General features: G+C 46.9%; 1 protein-coding gene across 10 annotated transcripts in view; it reads left to right on the plus strand.

Moving 5' to 3' along the window:
- Positions 1 to 19,820, plus strand: part of PECAM1 (platelet and endothelial cell adhesion molecule 1) — an 87,571-nt gene that overhangs the window by 27,388 nt on the left and 40,363 nt on the right. For all 10 annotated transcript variants that reach the window (XM_045836341.1, XM_045836343.1, XM_045836346.1 and 7 more), the window contains 4 exons: positions 5,611 to 5,759; positions 5,845 to 5,871; positions 15,311 to 15,604; positions 19,129 to 19,431. In XM_045836341.1, the coding sequence (XP_045692297.1) occupies positions 5,611 to 5,759; positions 5,845 to 5,871; positions 15,311 to 15,604; positions 19,129 to 19,431 (773 nt within the window). The remainder of the gene's footprint in view (positions 1 to 5,610; positions 5,760 to 5,844; positions 5,872 to 15,310; positions 15,605 to 19,128; positions 19,432 to 19,820) is intronic.

The raw sequence follows: 19,820 nt of genomic DNA on the forward strand, positions 1-19,820 counted from the left end.
GTTTGTTTTTAGGTTCAGTTGTTAATAGCTGTGAGTTTGTTGTCATTTTATGGTTCATATTTTTGGTCTTCTTTTTTTTAGATAAGTCCCTTCAACATTTTATATAATAAGGGCTTGGTGATGATGAACTTCTTTAACTTGACCTTATCTGGGACGCACTTCATCTGCTCTTCTATTATAAATGAGAGCTTTGCTGGATAGAGTAATCTGGAATGTAGGTCCTTGCGTTTCATGACTTTAAATACTTTTTTCCAGCCCCTTCTTGCCTGCAAGGTTTCTTTAGAGAAATCGGCTGATAGTCTAATGGGGACTCCTTTGAAGGTAGGTAACTGTCTCCTTTTCTCTTGCTGCTTTTAAGATTCTCTCCTTTTCTTTGATCTTAGCTCATGTAATTATAATGTGCCTTGGTGTGTTCCTCCTTGGGTCCCACTTCTTTGGGACTCTCTGAGCTTCCTGGACTTCTTGAAAATCTATTTCCTTTGCCAGATTGGGGAAGTTCTCCTTCATTATTTTTTCAAATAGGTTTTCAATTTCTTCCTCTTCCTCTTCTCCTTCTCACATCCCCATGATTCAGATATTGGAATGTTTAAAGATATCCTGGAGGTTCTTAAGCCTCTCCTCATTTTTTTGAATTCTTGTTTCTTCATTCTGTTCTGGTTGAATGTTTCTTCCTTCTGCTCCAAACCATTGATTTGAGTCCTGATTTCCTTCCCATCACTGTTGGTTCCCTGTAGATTTTTCTTCATTTCACATAATGCAACCTTCATTGCTGCCTGGGTCTTTTTTATGCTGTTGAAGTACCCAGTGAGTTCCTGGAACATCCTGATAACCAGTGTTTTGAACTGTGCATCTGATAGTTTGGCTCTCTCTTTGTTGCTTAGTTATATTTTTTCTGGAGCTTTGATCTGTTCTTTCATTTGGGCCATTTTTTTTTTGTCTTGGCCCACCTGTTATGTAGTAAGGGGTGGAGCCTTAGGTTTTTGCCAGGGTGGGGCAACCCATGCCACTGTGTTGTGATGCTGTACATGGGAGAGGGTTCCGAGAGGGAACAGTGCCACTTGCTCTGCTCTCTGCCAGTTTTCAGTCACTTCCCCTGGTACCCACAAGCAAATTGGGCCCTTCTGGTGCTAATTCCTGGGTGGGTGGTCTTGTGTACATTCTAGGACCCTGTGGGTTTCTCCAACAAACTCTCCTATGACGCTGGGAGTTTCTCCTGCCGCCTCAACCCCCACAGGATTTTACAACCAGAGGGTTTGAGGCTTTATTTCCCCACACTGGAACCCTGGGTTGCATGGTCTATCTCGCTCCCCAGTTGTTCCTCCTGGTTTATCTGCATGCAAATCTGGGACTGCCCTGTCTGCCAGCCACCACCTTGCTTATTCTGCCAGCCACTGCCCATCTCTGTCCCTCCTTCTGGTCTGGATGAATGTTTCTTCTTTAACCCCTTGGTTGTCAGACTTCCATACAGTTTGATTTTCTGTCAGTTCTGGTTGTTTTTTGTTTCTAAATTTGTTGTTGTCCTTCTTTTGGTTGTGTGAGGAGGCACAATGTGTCTACCTATGCCTCCATCTTGTTCAGAAGTCCCTGGTTCCATATAAATTTTGGGATTATTTGTCCTAGTTCTGTGAAAATGCCATTGGTATTTTGATATGGATTGTGTTAAACCTATGGATTGCTTTGGGTAGTATCGACTTTGTAACAATGTTAATTTTTCCTATCCATGAGCAAGGTATATGCTCCCATTTATTTGTGTTTCCTTCAATTTCTTTCTTCAGTGTCTTATAATTTTCTGAGTATAGGTCTTTTACCTCCCTAGTTAAATTTATTTCTGGGGTTTTTTTTATGCAATTGTAAATGGGATTGTTGCTCAATTTGTTTTTTCTTTTGTTGCTTGTGTTTTTAAGAACAGAATGCACAAATATCTATGATTATTTGGCTTTAGTGCCTGGGACATAATGGCTCTTAACCCTCCTCCCCGCCCAGTGCCTGGGCCACTCAGTGCAGAGGAGAGCAGGACCCCTGGCCCCTTGGACCATTGTGTGGCTGATTTGTGGTTAGGGATGACTCATCCATTAGACCCAGGAGACATAGTACCAGGGCCCACAATACTTTAAGGGGCCCACAAAAAATTTGTTTTTGATTAGACTTTTGAAAAGGACTTTCAGGCCAAGTAATATATATATATAATATTTTTGTTTCTACCAATGCAGTTGTAAAATATAATTTTTGTTAAAATGAAAGAAGGGGCCCATGATAGTAAAGATACCGACAGCCAGGAATTTTATTACAACCCTTGTCCCCTGGCCCTGGGAGGGGACCTCCAGTGAGGGACAGAGTAACACTGAGCCCTCCACAGTATCTCAGCCTGTTTTGCTTTTGCCCATTTGCTCACTTTTGCAAGGGGCCAGCTGAGGCTATGAAGATAGCACCTAGGTGGGCATTGAATTAGGGGCTTTGAGGTCCCCCTGTTGAGCTCATTAGGACAGCCAGAGTTTCCAGAGCAGCAATTTACAACTGTTGTTATTATTACTCTTGCTTTCATTTTTTTATATTCTTACTGTATTCTGTTGATTAAATGTCTTTCAAATGCCAGCTCTCTTTTGATCTGCATAACAAGGCTAAAACAGATACAGTGAATATGTTACTCTCATTTTATAGGTGAGGAAAGTGAGCCTCAAAACACTGAAGTTATTAAACTGCAGAGAAGGACTAGGACCCCTGGCTTCTGGTCTGAGAGTTAATTAACCAGACCAGTGGCTACAGGCTGGGGGAAATGGCTGACGTCTTGTATCCTATTACCTTAGTCTTGAGATAGATGGGTGGTCAGCTATGCGTGGTGCCTGTAGCTCTCCAACAGGACAGCTGCCTGCCTCCCCCACCCTTCCTCCCTGTTCCTACCCCATCTCCTCAGAAAACCCACTTCTGTAGATTTACTCAGTCAGCTTTTTTCTGCAGTAGTAGATTGGTGTGGTTTGGATTTGTGTGATTTTCCCAGTATTTGGAAGCAGAAGCACAGCAATTGTGGGGAATGAATCTTTTTCTTTCTATAGTTTCTTCCTTTAGTTTCCCTCTTCTCTCTCTCTCTCTCTCTCTTCCTTTCCCTCCCTCCCTTCCTTCCTTCCTTCCTTCCTTAACCATCAAAGCCAGCATTTGTGCTACCTGTCACCTACCAGACCCAATTAGCAGAGACAGGGTTTGAATCTCTATGGGTGCTTTATTCCAATAGCCGGCAATCTCAGAAGACTGTGCGTTTGTACCTTAAGACCGTCTTAAATTCCATTTTAAACTGGCCCTTTTTATAAGGAGAAGAAAAGTATAAGTGAGGGGTTTGGAATTCAGGGAAAAAGTCATATGAAAAGCTGCAGCATTCTTTCAACTGTGTTCTGGGTGGTGGTCTTTGTCTGTGCCCGGGGAAGTGGGCGTCTGTGCCCAGGGAGGTGGGCATCTGCCCCTGGAGCACAATGGCTCAGATTCCATCTAGGTGGCGTGCAGCCCTCCTGCTGCGGCACAGAGGTGCAACTGCTTGTCCTGTCCTGGAGCCAAGGTGGCTCATACCTTCAGTTCCTGAAACAACAGTTTTTTACATGCATTGATTACTAAGCTTATTAGCTATTATGTGAAACTAAAACTTTTCCAACATTTGAATCCCCCATGACTTCCTTCCTTCCTTTCTTTCTGATCAATGAATCCACTAAGGAAAGGAGAAGAAAAGGGAAAGGAAAGGGGAAGGAAAGGGGAAGATATGTAAGTTCACATACATATAAAAAGCCACACAATATACTATTTTTTAAAAGGCGAAAAAGCCCTGGCTGGTGTGGCTCAGTAGGTTGGCTGTCAGCACTGTATACTGAAAGGTCACGTGTTCAATTTCCTGCTCTTGTGGGTGGATCCTCTGTTGGGGAGCCTGTGAGAAGCAACCTATCTATGCTTCTCTTTCACATCGATATTTCTCTCCCTCTATTTCTCCCACTCTTCCCCTTTCTCTAACAATAAATAAGATGTTTAAGAAAATAAAAATAAAAGGTGAAATAGAAAAAAATTCCATGTATACATTTTTAATTTTCAATATGACATCATACTTCACAAATAAAGACTAAGGATGGTGATCATCTTTTCAATGAGTAAAATAGATGATGAAGAATGTATGCTTTAGTTCTTATGTCATAGCCAAGGCTTGAGAGGAGGAAGAGATTCCCATGAAAACTGGAAGGAATGGTTCCCCAGGAAAGAGAGTGAGTGGGAGACAGACAGACCCATGGAGAGTGGTGAGGGAGGCTCTCCTGTGAGGACCCACAAATCCTGTGATGGACAGCTCTGTGCTGTCTTGGCCCTGTGGCTCTGTCTGGGCCACAGAGGGGTGGGTCCAATAGCTGTTTTAAATGATTTCCAGCCTGGGCCAGGTTACTCAGTTGGTTAGAGTATCATCCTGCTATGATGATACTCCCATCCCAAGGTTGGGGGTTTGATCCCTGGTTAGGGCACATATAAGAATCAACAATGAATGCATAACTAAGTGGAAAATATAAAAAGTAAGCGAAAAAAAGAAAGTATGAGTCCCTACAAAGTTTTGTTCACAGTGACTCAAACAGGAATTCATGATTAGATCACCCTGTGAGGTTACTTTCCACAGAACTCATTTTTTGTCCATGAGGCGAGGCTGGACAGGTGAGCAAGGGCTGGGTGGTGGAGGATTCTAAACTGACTTTCTGGCCCTGGCTAGTGTGGCTCAGTGGATTGAGCACGGGCCTGCAAACCAAATGGTTACCGGTTTGATTCCCAGTCACGGCACATGTGTGGGTTGCAGGCCAGGTCTTACGCACCCCCAGTGGGGGTGCGTAAGAGGCAACCACACATTTATGTTTCTTTTCCTCTCTTTCTCCCTCCCTCCTCCACTCTCTAAAAAGAAATAAATAATTTTGAAAAAGATTATATTTATTTATTTATTTTCAAGGGAAGGAAGGGAGACCTGGCCCACAACCCAGGCATGTGCCCTGACTGGGAATCAAACCAGTGACTCTTTGGTTCACAGTCCAGCACTCAGTCCACTGAGCCACACCAGCCAGGGCTAAATAAAATCTTTTTTAAAAAATTCAATAAACTGACTTTCTCTGGAGGTCAATAGGGGACCATTACAAGGTTTCCCCGATGAACCTGCAATTTTCTGGAAAAGTCAGACCTGGCCCATGGCCTTGCCTGGCAAGGCAGGAGGTCCAGAATTATGCTGTGTGGAAAGAGCCCCCTTGGGGGTCAAAGAAAAAGCAGAGGGATCTTGCCGAGTGTCCCGAGAGAGAGGCCCTTTGGGTGGAAGTTGGAGAGGGGAGGAGCCCTCTCACTCTGCCAGGAAAAAGGGCTCCACAGCAGGCGACAGAGGAGGGTCAGGAAAGCTGAGGCAAAATGCCACTTGTGCCTTCCCCCCCCCCTAAAAACTAAACAAAGCAGCTGAGTTTGGTGGCCCCTCAGGAAGACCAGTCATTTCCTGAGGGGATATCAGGCCAGCCCAGGCATTGTGTCCGGTTTCCAGCAATGGCCGCCATTACCTGACCAGCATCACAGCCGGTCTTTCTGCTGTGCTGGGAGAAGCTACCAGAGTGGTCTTTCTGCTCTTCACAGGGCCAGTTTCTCGTTGGCTGTGCATGGGAAGTGCCTTCAGCTCCAGGGGCATGGCCCAAAGGCAGAACTAACTGCCCATTTCAGGATGCCGTTGGGATTGACTACAGAGGGCAAGATGTGGCTGGGAGTCCTGCTGACAATTCTGTTCTGTGAGTTTAAGTCTCTTCCTACCTTACTTAAACTTCATGAGAAATGAAGCTCATGAAGTCAACACATTTCTTCTGTCTTTTCCAGGTTCAAGCCTTGAGGCTCAAGAGAACCGTAAGTTGTAAAGTTTCTACCTAGATTCGTTGCGTCTTTTTGTGATTTTCAACACTCAATGTCAAATTGCTTGGGTTAATGTTTATAATAATTGAGAAAACATATTCCAGTTGAGAGCTAAAGTTTATTGCTTTCTGGAATTTTTAGAAGGTTTTAGGGGGAAAAAAACCCCTTGTTCTTAGCCAAGTTCTAATCAGCATGTTCTAGACATAGCATACATTTTCTAGATCCCTGTGAACTGCTGAATATTAGGGTGTTGGGGGGTTGATAAAAAAGTAAGTGGTTGCATAATTTGTCTTTTATTGTTCTGCCATACATTTCTCATTTTCATATTTTACCCCCTCCCTGAGTTTTTAATTCACAAATGAAATGTAATCAATTTGTTAGATTCATGAAGACAGAACATAGTTTAAGTTTGATGTTATGATTTTTTTCTCCTAAATGATCTTAAGACACATTACATTTCATTTCCCATACACCCATGGGGCTGCAATTAAGCCTGTAACATTGTGTGCTTCCGTACGAGGAGGGGTGCTTATCCTTGCTGTCGGGTTTGTCATCCACTTTGGAGCTGATCTTGAATCTTTAAGATAAGCAGGTCTGGGTTTGCTTCATCTTGGCCATGTGAAGGAGGAGGATTGGCTGGCTCTGGGGCCTGCATGGAGGGAGAACCCACAGAGCAGGATTCCCTAGTCAGGGCTCACTTCAGTCAGCAAAGAACGGGGATGACGACTGGCTTGTAGATAGTTGTGCAGCTGTTCGGCGGTAATGGACCTGGATGATGCTGGTTTGGTTTGCTGAGCCAGGGCTCAGAACAGGGGCTCCAGGACAAGAGGGCTGGTGTGGCAACTAGCAAAGCTGGTCGGCAGGTTTCCCGCTCAATTGCCCATGTACTTTGGCAGGTGTTTGCTCCCCATGGGAGCCCATGGAAGCAGGGCATACATTATCCTAATCATCCTTGATAACTGATGATGTCTCTGCACCTCAGAGAAATTCCAGAGAAATAACTGACTTGTCTGCTAGAAAGTTAGTTGGTAGGGCATCACACTACGAATTCCACCATCTAAACCCACCTAATCTGTCTGCAGCTGGGGGCCTAAGTCTTCTCTTTTTTTAAAAAAAATTATCTATTTTAGAGACAGGAGAAGGGAGGGAGAAAAAGAGAGAGAGAAACCTTGATGTAAGAGAGAAATGTTGATCAGTTGCCTCTCCAATGTGCCCCAACCGGGGATCAAACCCGCAACCCAGGCATGTGCTCTGACCAGGAATCAAACTGGAGACCCTTCACACTGCAGGACTATGCTCAGCCTGCTGAGCCACACTGGTCAGAGTCCGACTAAACTTTTGAAGTTTGCCTTCAAAAGTTTAGCCACTTTTAGTTTGCCTCTTTGAACCCTTTTCTCATGCGTACAGAGGGGATGATAAGAGGATTAATCATAGAGTCAGTGTGAGGGTGACTTTAGGTTTAAGGAGGTGACTCGCCGGCCTGGCCTGTGGTGATAAGTAACGGTTTACAATCTGCAGTCCTGGTCCTCCCCACCTTTACAATCACAGCTCCTGCACCGCCCTCGCTGTCTGCACCAGTCCGCTCTCCCCAGCTTTTGTCTGACCACACCCCGCTATCACTTCTGCTTGTGGGCTTCTGGCTCTTGCTCTGGACATCCTGTTTCCCAGGACCTCCCAGCTCTTTCCCCATCTCAAATGGAAATGAGTCGTCCCTTTCCCATGGTTCAGTCGTTGAGAAAGGTTTTTGTGACCTCAGGGAAGACCCCAGAACCACATGGCAGAGGAGGAGACTCGCCCACTGCCCCACTGCTGCCTCAGGCCTCTGCCTTGTTTTAACACTTGAGGAAACTGAGGCCCGAAAGCCAGAAGGTACTTGTGCATAATCAACACTGGGTGTTCATGGAGCGGGGGCTAGGACCCATGTCTTCCACTCCTTGGGCCACCCAGGCCATGCTGCCAATGTGTTTGACATGCATGACCTACAAGCCTACTCTCCGTGGTTGAAGTGCTGGGTCAGCCTTGGCGCTTCCCACTCCTAACTCAGGCCCTCACCCCACCCCGGCTGCCCGCCTCAGGAGATGACCTCAACCTTCACCTTGAAAATAGTGCTGTCTGGAGAGAACTTCCTCAGCTTCCCCTCTGCCGGAGCCGCAGGCTTATCTGCCTCCCCACCCATTCTCCTGGCTTCCCTCCGGCTTCAGACAAGATGTCTGCCCCTCCCCCCTTGTGCTGGCCTGGACCAGCCTGTCCACCTGGGCTCTGAGCCAAGCCCTTGAGTTGGCCCCCAGGATCGAATTCTATCATTTTTTCAGTTCCCATCCCACTTTTAGTATCATCCCTCTTTCTGGCTCTTTTCCCTCAAACATGATTGGTAGCTCTTACTTTTTTATGAAAAAGGAAAATCACATACAACTCGCCCCCTCCACTCACCTCGTGCCCTCTATCCATCTGCTCCCTTCCTCAGCCAGACTTCTCTGGAGGCCGGTTTACATTCACCTCTCAGGCACCCCTCACTTAACTGTCTGGCCGTGGCCTCCACTCCTCCCCGCACTGGGATCCTGCACGGGCCTCCTGATGCCAAATGCCACGAATGCTCCAGCCCTCAGCTTTGGGGCCCTCTGCAGCCTTTGCACGAAGGCTCCTTCCTTGGTCTCCTAGATCCTCTTCCCTGGTGTTCTCTTACGTCTCTGACAGACACCCCCTCTCCCCAGGGTGCATTGGGACTGTCCGGGCTCTAAACTGCCTCCATCCCCTGCAGCCTCCTCGGTCTTATTCTCTCTGGAGCTTAACTGGCTCTCTGCACCTCCACACGCCCCCTGGTCCAGTCGAGCCCTGGCCTCTCCCCTGAGCATCACCTGGGGCCCGTAGGTGACATCTCCTCCTAGTCATCTCCCAGGTCCCCCCAAAGCAGTCTCACCGCCATGATTTTTTTTCCCTATGCTTATCTTTTTCTGCTGATCTTTACTTTTGGTGTCCTCCTGGGTGCCTAATCCGGGGAACTTACCTTCCACTCCTTGCCTCAACCCCCATATTCAAATCAGTCTTTGAAAAACTTTTAATAAAACACCTTATAACATAAAGTTTGTTAATGATATTTAGTACATTCATATTGTTCTGCAAACATCACCACTGCCTAGTTCCAGAAACTTTTCACCTCGCCCCCAGTAAGTCCTTTCACGTCTGCTAAATACTTCTCAAGTCCATCCCTTCATTCCCACTGTACCTGCCCTAGCTCGGACCTCGTCAGCTCTCACCTGAACCCCTGTCCAAGCTGTTCATGGGCCTCTGGTCCCTCCCTGTAGTCCACAGTGATCTTTCTAAAGCTCCAGTGTCATCCCGTCCCCCTTCTAAGTACCCTCAGAACAGGGTCCAGCTTATCAGCACAGCAGGCAGCGCCCTCTGTTCTGGCACCTCCTACCTGTCTCACTTGGCCCGTTCTGCCCCATACTCTAGTTCCTGTAACTGTCTGTGCCTGGCGCATTGACTGTTTACGCCCCTGTGCCCTGGTACAAGCTGTTCTCCTGCCCGGAGTACCCCTGTCCTTGGCCTGGTTCAAGACTCAGTTCAGGGGTCACTTCCTTCAGACTTTCCTTGGCCTCTCCTGGGCAGCCCTTCCTCTTGGTGTTTACGTCACTGAACTCCAATTATCTGGGTCCCCCCCAGCCTGCATGGTCTGGGACAGCAAGGATGATTTTGTATTCACCTTGTAAGCCCAGCACCTGGCATAGATGCTCAATAAATGTCTCATTGAAGGAGACTTCAACCAAACTTGGAGATATTTGAGATCCAAAAGGTGCGCCAGCATGGTCAGTGCTGGGCACTGACGTGCAGCAGGGACTCCATGCTTCGTGGCTCCCTGTAATGTTCTTGACAATAGTGGGTGTCTCCTCCTTCTCTTCCCCCACCTTTCTTTCTGAGTCATTTCCAGATTGAGGGCCAAGTGCCTGGCTGAGTCATGATGCCTCATCTTCCCCGGGAGCATCAGCATCCGCTGGAGGCAGAGGAAATCAGGCCCCTGGGTCTTAGGGTTCGAGAATTTGGTGCTGTGGTGACTTGGTGACTTTGGATCCTTCTCCATCAGCCTTTATCTCCCCAGGGTGAAAAGATGTGACCTTTTTAGGCTGTTTCACAGCCCCATCCTTCCATCCTGGCAGTTCTAAAAGTTTGGGTTCTAGAAGGAGAGCTGTGGACCCTTTCTCCAGAAAAATGCACTCTAGCACATAGTCAGAGGGGATTCCTGGGTCCCCCGACACCCACCCATGAACTTCCAGGGAGCCCAGGTTGTGAACGGTCACTCATTGTGTGAACAATGAGACCTGCACATAGGAATCCAGTTTGGCTGTTCCTGGGCAGTTTATCCACAAAGCAGATAACGTTTTCCATCTTCTGTACTATCTTAATCATCAGGTAAATATTTTTGAAATTTGGTTGGGTGGTATATTTGTTATCTCTTTCTGCTTAACCAATGACCCCCCAAACTTAGTGGCTGAAGATGATTTGTTAGCTCACACAATTTCTAAGGGTCAGGAATCCACGAGTGGCTCAGTTGGGTGGTTCTGAATCAGAGTCTGTCAGGAGATTGCAGGTAAAATGTTGGTCAGGGTCACAACGATTGGAAGGCTTGTCTGAAACTAGGGGATCTGATTTAAGGTCACTTCTGTGCCTGTCCCTTGCCATGTGGTCCTCTCCATGGGGAAGCTCATGGCATGGCAGCTGGCTTTGCCCAGAGTGGGTGATTCCAGAAAAAGAAAGAGTGGCCAAGATAAAAGTTGCAATGTCTTTTATAATCTTACCTCAGAAGTGGCATACCAACCCTTCTATAGTATTTTGTTGGTCACGAATGAGCCCAGCCCTGGTATGCTGTGGGAGGGGACCTCATGCAGGTGTGACTACCAGAAGGCAAGGCTCATTGGGCACCCTCTTGAAGGCTGGTTTTTGCACAGGTAATGGTGAGGGCAGTGGTGGTGGAGGTAGTGGTGGTACAGGTGATGGTGGAGGAGGTGGTAGTAGTACAGGTGATGGTGGAGGAGGTGGTGATGGTGGAGGAGGTGGTGGTGGTGCAGGTGGTAGTGGTGCAGGTGGTGGTGGTGCAGGGGGTGGTGGAGGAGGGGGTGGTGGAGGAGGAGGTGGTGGTAGTGGTGGTGGAGGTAAAATATAGGCTGCTGGTTTTGTTGCATCAAGTCAGTGAGGTTTTGTGTTAAGCTAAAGAGCTGGATTTATATATCCTGATAAATTTTGTAAAGTGCTTTTCCTTCTTTCTCCTTCCGTCTCCTCTGTCTGTCCCAGCCGATTGTGGGAATGTGCTGTTCCTACCAGTGAATCAGTTGAATTAATTTATTAAACTCGTGTATGTTAGTGTTGCTTAGAAAAGCAAGATGGTGAATGCTCCCCATGTTAGTGGATATCATCCTCTCTGAAAACTACCCAAGGGTGCTTTAAAATAGTGAAAAAGTGGTGGGAGGTAAAACGGAAAAGAACTAGGCCGGATCCGGAGGAGACCCAGGCAGGGACGGCACTGAGGTGGGAAGGCCTGGAGTGGGGAAGAACTGTGAAATGCAGACTGTGAGCCCCAGATGGGCAGAAACTATCTCACCCTCTCTGCACCCCCAGTACTGGGCACAGTGCCTGACACACAGGGGCCCACTCAGATGTCTGCTGTGTGGATGGTGCGAGGAAGAGGGAGGCAATGGAACGCCACCAGGGGCCAGGCAGCGCGCAGTGCATTCTCTGCCCCTTCAGTGCTCTCAGACGTCTGCTTTCAGTCACTGTTCGAGATGAAAACATCCGTGCCGGGAAGGCAGGTGTTAGTGTTCCCATTTTGTAAGAGGGGAAGAGGTCTCCGGGAGAGGTGAAACAACCCAGCATCATCTGGAGAATGGCTGTGGGCTCGAGGGGTCGAACTGGGTGTGCCTGACTTGCTTTCTGGCTGTGCCCAGCTGCGAGTCCCAGCCCGGGGCACAGCCAGCCTAGTGCGCGCCTTTCAGGCAGGGTGATGGCAGTCAAGTCGTCCAGCACAGGGGTGCCCAACACTGGGAACCTGGAGACATCATTATAGTGAACCCGGGAAATTCTTTAAAAATGGTTTTCTTTTAAAGAAATAAGGAACTAGAAATAGGGAACTGAGATAGAGCTTAGAGACCTCAAAACTCAAAAGCTGGTTTTATATCTCTGCCTGACAGAATCTAGCTAACATTTCTCAGGTACTTCATCTGAGCCAAGTGCTACATCCCAGGGACTAAACTCAGGTTCCCAGGCACGCTTACTATTGGTACGCCCATTGCGTGGATAAGGAGACTGAGGCTCAGGGAAGCTCGGTAACTTGCCGGCAGCTGCGCCGTTTGTGAGGAGCAGAGGTGGGATTTGGCCCAGGCCGCCTGTCTCAGCACTTATCGGTACTTCTGCTCTCTTCTCTCTCCTGATGGACTGCTGTGCTAAACAGCGTGGCTTAAAATGAAGGAGCGGGTGTGAGGCCAGCCTGTCCCTGACCAGGAAGGAACCATAGTAATCAGTGGGGAACTACAAACGTTCCAAAGGAACTTCTGGACTGAGTGTTCACCCGGCAGCCTCCTCAGACCGGGAGTTAACAAGGAACAGAGACAGAAAAGGAGGTCTAACAATCAATGCTGTGGAAACAACTGGAATTTAAGCCCTCGCCTTGTTTCACCTGGTGGACTGATCAGATGCCTTTTTTTTCTTTGTCAAATTAATTGCTCAGAAGAAAGAGACAGATGCAGACTGTTGTATTCACTTAAACACCTGAGACACTGTAGACAAATTAAATTCTAAATCGCTGATAAAAGGTTTCACTTTGTTACAAGAAAGGGAAAGGCCAGCTAGCTAGCTGTGCCATTTTTTTTTTTTTACCTTTTTCTTACTTGGTAATTAATCTGGGACCACTTATAAAAATTATGTATTGCTATTTAATATAATTCAGTGAGGGACCATAGCAAGGAGGTCCAAGCATGCAGATTTATGAAGATCTTCCTTGGTCTAAAAATAAGGAGAGTTAGAGTTATTAATCCAGGAGAATTAATAAATATCCATTCATCAGGCATGGCCCATGAATATTTTTCTCTTATCAAAGTGTCTGATGAGAATCGAACTTTTAGGAGCCTCACCTAAACCACATGACCCTGTTTTGCTTGAACAACACCCGGCCCCCACTGTCTCAGACCGTCTCTGGCCTCTGAATGGGCCATGTGAGCTTTGGGTAAGGTCCATGCTTGGAGCTGCCCCTCTGTGTATGGAGAGTGTGTCTTGTGTAAAAGAGGGAGGAGGAGTAAATGAGGCTTTATTTTCGTATTTGTTTATAGATGCATAAAGACTAGCTGGAAGGGTAACAAGCAACTAAAATCAGTAGTTACTTCCACAGGGGAGGCAGGCACTGGGTTTAACAGGAATGGGAACGAAACTTTACACTGTACCTTTTTCTCTGTGTTTTTCTTGTTTGCACTTCAAGTACACAGATTTGGACATCGCAATCCTTGGTTAATAACACACTCTCATCCTTGATCCATGCAGAATTGTGTTTTGTTTTATTTATATGTGTGTTTTAAATAGCAATTCATAGGACCCTACCACTCAACCCAAGAATTAGAACACCACCCATATCCATAGCTACCTGTTTGCTCCTCCCAACCTTATGCCCTTCTTCCTTTCAGAAGTGACCACTATCCTGATTTTTTAATATTAATCTTATATCCACCCACCCCTAAAACTTACCATTACTTCAGATGATTTGTCAATAGGCTCTTTGGGGTTTCTCGTAGATATCATGTCATCTACATTCAGGGGTTTTAAAACAGTTGACTGCCTATCCACTTAGAAATTAACTAAAAATTTAAAATTTCATGCTGGTTTTATTGACACTTTGTGGAGACAGAAGACACAGGAAGCTAACAAAGCCCACCAGGTGCAGTAACTTTCAACCCCCGGTCCTGACGCTAAATAGGCAGCCTGCTGAGAACGGGAAGGTGTAAGTTTGTGGGTGAGATGCATAGACGCATAGAGGTTCTGAGTGGCTGAGCTACCCGATTTTAAGGTCATGGACTTTAAATACATTTTCCTCCAAACTCTCCCGCTTATTGTCTATTCTTTCTAGTTGTACATAGATCACAAGATGTTTGATGTTGTTTTTTGTGGCAGGAGTTTGGAGAGCGAATATTTCATAGCACTGATTGAGCCCAGATCCGTGTGCTTGGATAATAAGCTGCAGGGAAGGTAGAGTGGAGATGTTTTGAGGCACATCAAGGAGCATGACTAGGAACCCAGGTGGGCTGCAGAAGGACCTATGGCAGGAATCAAGAGGATTTTCAACAGACAGACCTGCCCTGGTCTGCTCTGAAGCTTGGACAAAAGTCCTGACCAATAAGCACGGTCCAGAACCTTTCAGCCTGGAAACTGTTCAGAGCAGTGGCCCACCACCAACCAACCAACAGACAAAACTACTTATTAAATAGCCAGAGAGTATCCAGTTTTAAGCAATTTGTCATCTCAGCCCATCACTGTAAATAAGTCTCAAAATGTGCTTTCTTGTCGGCTGAGTTCTCTCGATAGCCTACGGTTGCCGGATATTAGATGCTGGATGACATGGGCCGGAAATGGTGTGCTTGGCTAGTTGCTCTGGTGCCTGGTTCCTGGCAGAGGTTGGGTAGCTGGTTGGGCTGCTCCAGGTGCCTGACCAGACATTTCCCTCATCTGTGGAGGAGAATGTGTGCTCTTTGCTTCTCAGTGGCAGATGGGGATGAGGACGGTGTGTGGCTGCCTTAGACATGATTTCAAGTCCTAACCCAACTGGTGAGGCCCTAAGTTCATCAGACAGAAAATGCCAGCTAGGACTTTGCTATTCTGTCAAGCTACGGTAAGGAAGGAAATTTCTAGGGAGTGATCCTCCGATTTCAGAATAGTGGTAGCTGTCATTTATTAAGCAATTACTGTATGTCAGTAATTGCCACTGTGTGGGTGCTTTCCTGCTGTTCTCCTATAAGCCTTGCAGCAACCTACTAAGTATGTGTCCCTACCCCATCTAACAGATGAGGAAGCAGAGCACAGAGAGGTTAATTGCCCAAGGTCACACAGTAAGTGATGAACCAGGACTTGAACACCTGTCTGCCTGAATCTTATGCTTCCTCCGGGGGCCACGATGTGGCAGCTCACAGGTTGCACATGTCTCACGAACAGGGTTTTTTTGTTTTTGTTTTGTCACACTCTGAAGGCCGCCACCTTGTCTCGGTGGGAAAATGAGAAGCTTAGTACCAACTGCCTCATGCTTAACCCTCCACCCAGAGTCATACCCATCTGGCCCCTGTAGCCCTTTGGGACCCTCAGACACTGCACTGCATCGGGTGGTACCAATCCAGTGTGGTGAAGGTCACCAGGACAATGTTGTTTCTGGGATGACAGGTGTGTCTTCCCTCCTTCTCTTGTCATTTAGCTTTCACCATCAACAACGTCCACATGGTGATCCTGCCAGGGCAGGAGGTAAACAACGGGGACAACCTGACCCTGCAGTGCGTCGTGGACATCAGCACCACTGCTCACATCCAGCCTCAGCGCCAGATGCTCTTCTATAAGGACGACGTGCTGTTTCACAACGTCTCCTCCACGAAGAGCGTGGAGAGTTATTTCATCCCTCAAGCCCGAGTCTACAACGCAGGGACGTACAGATGCACTGTGAGTCTGAACAACAAGATGAAAACCACATCGGATCATGAGGTGCTGGTGAAAGGTGAGTCCCCGGAATGGAACGCAGCTCGAGCGGATGCAGCTAACACATGCAGTGGCGAGAACAGTAACTGAATGCACAGTGACACTGGATCTGCCCGCCCACCAATCACCTTTCTCACTCATCTGCCTGGCATTTCCTAACTTGAAGATGTAGCCAGTAGCCATGCTCCCGACACGCCAGGCTGTTTCTCACCATCTTTGCATGCACTGTTCCCTCTCCTGGGAATACCCTTCTTCATCTCATCTCATCCCCTCGTGAACTACTGTTTCTCCTTCGAGACTCCACTTGGTCTCTTCTCTGACACTTTCCCAAACAAAGTCGACCTCCCCTAGGGTGCACAGCCCTGATGCCCTCTCTACGTCAATGGTATCTGTATAAAGGCCAGCCCTGGCTGGCATAGCTCAGTGGATTGAGCGTGGGCTGTGAACCAAAGTGTGGCAGGTTCGATTCCCAGTCAGGGCACATGCCTGGGTTGCAGGCCACGGCCCCCAGCAACCGCACATTGATGTTTCTCTCTCTCTCTCTCTCTATCTTCCTCCCTTCCCTCTCTAAAAATAAATAAATAAAATCTTTAAAAAATGTTTAAAAAAAGATATCTGTAGGTAAAGAAAGGGCTTAGCCTAATGCCAGCACATAATGAGTTCCCAGTAAATGGCATTTACCTTTTCATTCGATATTACAGCTGTTTCTCACACATGTGTCTGTTTCTCTGGACCGTGAGATCATGAGGAAAGAGGTGGTGTTTGGTCTATTTCTGGATCTTGAACAAAGAATCTGGCTTGTAGTAGGCAGTCAATCAATGATTGTGAAATAAAGTAAGCAGATGAAAAGAGGAAGTAGAAATGGACGAGAATGGAGAAATAGGAGAGACATCACTGTGGGAGAGCTAGAGAGTTTCTTTCAGTCACTCATTCCCTTAGGAAACATTTCCCAAAGCTGCAAGTCAGCGAAAAAATCAGTGCAAGACATGAAAATGCATCAGGTGGGGCCCAGCTTCAGAGGCGGTTGCAGTCTGGTGAGGAAGAAAGACATTTAAACAAATAATTACAGCCCAATAGCTGTATGATCTGAGTGGCCTGGGACCGCAAAGGTGGGAGGGAATAATTCTACCTAGAGAAGTTAGAGGCGCCTAGGGGAAGGGACACTGGGTCCAGGCCCAGAAGATCAGGTAAGAGTTCTCTGGGCGGAAGTGGAACAAGCGCAGAGAGAGGGGATGTGGCATCGGAGTGAAAGGGCAGAGGCTGAGAAAGAGATGAGTGTTCCAGCAGAGTGTCCCAGCCTCTTGGACTCTATATTTCCTGTCTCTAAAATAGAGATAACTAGTTAACTACATGTACCCTTAAAGGATTTTTTTTTTTTTTAAGATTAAATGGGATAGCGAATGGAGTGTGCTCAGTAACCAAGTGTTGAATGAATGAGTGGTCCAGCATGTATGAGGTGCTGGGCCAGGCCATCCTTAGAAAAAAATAACCCTTTCAGCCAACAGGAAGCAGGAAGAACCAGTGGGCAGGTGTTGGAGGGCATTTTCCTTTCATAAGTATGCAACCTCTGACTACTTTCTCGTCGGTCTGCATCACCCTCCAGGCCAATGCCTCCACAGGTGTCCTACGTGCAGCAGAAGGTGTGGCCGGCCAGACAGCTCTTTGTGTCATGGGGGCAGCAGCCACACAGATGCAGACCAGGCCTTCCACATCTCCACTCAGGACAGGGGAGGAACCAGCAGTTCTGGGCATGTACATTAGTGACGAGAAAAGATTGGCACGTCAAGAGTTTGGGGCAAATGTTGGAAGGAAATGTCCTGGCAGGCTTTTGAAACTTAGGGGGATTTTTCTAAAAAGTTGGATGATTTAATGAGCACAGTTAGTGATTTCAGCCCCTGCATCATTGACAGCTGCTGCCATACGTGTCATTTCTGCATTTTTGTGCTTTTGAGACTAGAACAGTCATTCATACTGTGATTACTTCCAGTAATAGGACTACACCTATTAGGCTCTCCTGAGATAAATGGTTATAAGTGCTTTATGCACATTTCATTTAACCCCTGCAGTAGCCCTGGGAGCGAAACCTTGTTCCTCCTATTTATAGATGTGGACCCTGGGGCTCGGAGTGCTGAGTGATGTGCTTCAAAGGCAAAGCTTTCGCAGTTCATCAAAGGCAAAGCTAGAGTCAGAACCTCGACCTATTTGGCTCTGAAGTTGATCCCTAACAGTTGATTATTATGATAGGTCTTTGAGGTAGACAAAGGCAATTCACCCATTCATTAAACATTTGTTGGGTCCCTACTCTGGGCCAGACTGAGCACCCAACCGTGAGTGAGACACGGCCCCTCCCTCGGGGAGCTCAGTATGACCAGGGTGCGCCTTCACAAACAGCAGCCACCACCGGGAGCAGCAGTGGTATAAATACAGAGCAGATATCCTTCCCAAACAGATAGCCCTCCATCTCTGAACTTGGTGGGTAAAAACAAAAAGAGTTATAAGCCTCGAAAGTGACTGGATGTGGTGACACATCCCAGAAGAGGCAGGTTTAGGATGCAAGCAAATCCACCTGACTCCAAGATGAAGTTCATGACCCCCAGACGATGGGGCCCAGAAAGGACATCTAATTTCAGCCAGGGCCTCGCTGCGCCCCCTAATCTGACCTGGTTCACCACCTGATAGACCTTCATCTCCACCTTTGTCTGCTCTGGATGGCCCTCCATCATATACCTCGGCCCAGGAGGTTTCCCATGGGCACCCCGAAATGCCTGTCCTTAGCCCCCATCCACATCACCTGCCCCCATAACACCCTTCCTCTGGCATTCCTCTCAGATCCTGTTCCTTTCTAGAGTTTCTTCTGAACCCCAGGCAGAGAGGGCTTCCTCCTTTCCTGGCTGTCCCATTGCTCATTGTCTCTGCAACACACTCTGAGGCTTCGTTATTTTCAGCTTTGCTTTTTGAACTGGGAGGCCATGCATCCCTCCTTTCTCCCTCCCCTCCCACCCAACCTCTGGCTTTGGAGTCAGACAGACCTGGGGTCGAATCTCAACTCTGGGGCTTGATAGCTATGAGCTTTTGGAAGAACCTTGAACCTCCCTGAGCTTCACCTTCTTCATCTGTCAAATGGGCATAATTTTACCTTTCATGCCCACTCAGGAGGTTTATTATGAGAATTTCATGGGGTCATGGATATAAAGTCAATCTAGCTTGTGACTGGCATTGAAAAAGTATAATAACAATCGAAGTAATCCTAATGAATACTGGCTGGCTTGTTTTATTTTGATTTATTTCTAACTGTTTCAGTTGGGAAGACTTGTCTTCCCAATGGGATTATGAATGTTGAAAGCACCAACTGCATCTTAAACATATTTTATATGTTTCAAAGTACCTGGTGTAGTGCAAGGCACATACATGCTCAATAATTATTTGGCAGGTAGCACTGGATATTCTGGGAATGAAAGAGAAGAACTCTTAGAGGGTCAACCACAACAACTCAGCTTGTGCCATGAAATCAAACTGATATAACGGACCTCTCTTTCCCCAAAGGAGTGTCTGATCCCAGAGTGACGCTGGACAAGAAGGAGGCGGTAGAAGGCGGGATCGTGACGGTCAATTGTTCTGTCCCAGAGGAAAAGGCCCCAGTACATTTCACAGTTGAAAAACTTGGACTAGAAAAAAGAAATGGCAAGCAGAAAAGAAAAACGTCTCAGAACCAGAATTTTGTGACACTGGAATTCACAGTCGAGGAACAGGACCGTGTGATCTATTTCCAATGTACAGCCAGCATCGCTTTCGGGGCGCGCATGGAGACCTCTACAGCAGCCAAGAGTGAACTGGTCACCGTGAGGGGTCAGAGTCGTGCTCTTCTTTTTCTTCATTCTTTCTGGCTTGCTGGTTTGGCCTGGGGAGAAAGAGCCCGTGATTGAAAAGGGGCAGGGGTTCTGTCTACTGTTCTTAAGACTGTTCTTAGTCCACTTAAGTCCATAGTTTTCAAACTTTTCAACCATGACACAATTTAATATATATTTATATATATACAGGGTGGGGCAAAAGTAGGTTTACAGTTGTGAGTACATGAAACAGAGTTTATTCTTATGTTATTATTAATGTATCATTTTCAATATGAACAACTGTAAACCTACTTTTGTCCCACTCTATACATATATATGTCTATGAATTTCCCAAACAAAATTTTACAAATGATACTTCACCTTGATATATCATGCATTTTGCTATTT

Source organism: Phyllostomus hastatus, unplaced genomic scaffold, assembly GCF_019186645.2.
Source record: "Phyllostomus hastatus isolate PE091 unplaced genomic scaffold, TTU_PhHast_1.1 phas_contig_210, whole genome shotgun sequence".
Classification (NCBI taxonomy): domain Eukaryota; kingdom Metazoa; phylum Chordata; class Mammalia; order Chiroptera; family Phyllostomidae; genus Phyllostomus; species Phyllostomus hastatus.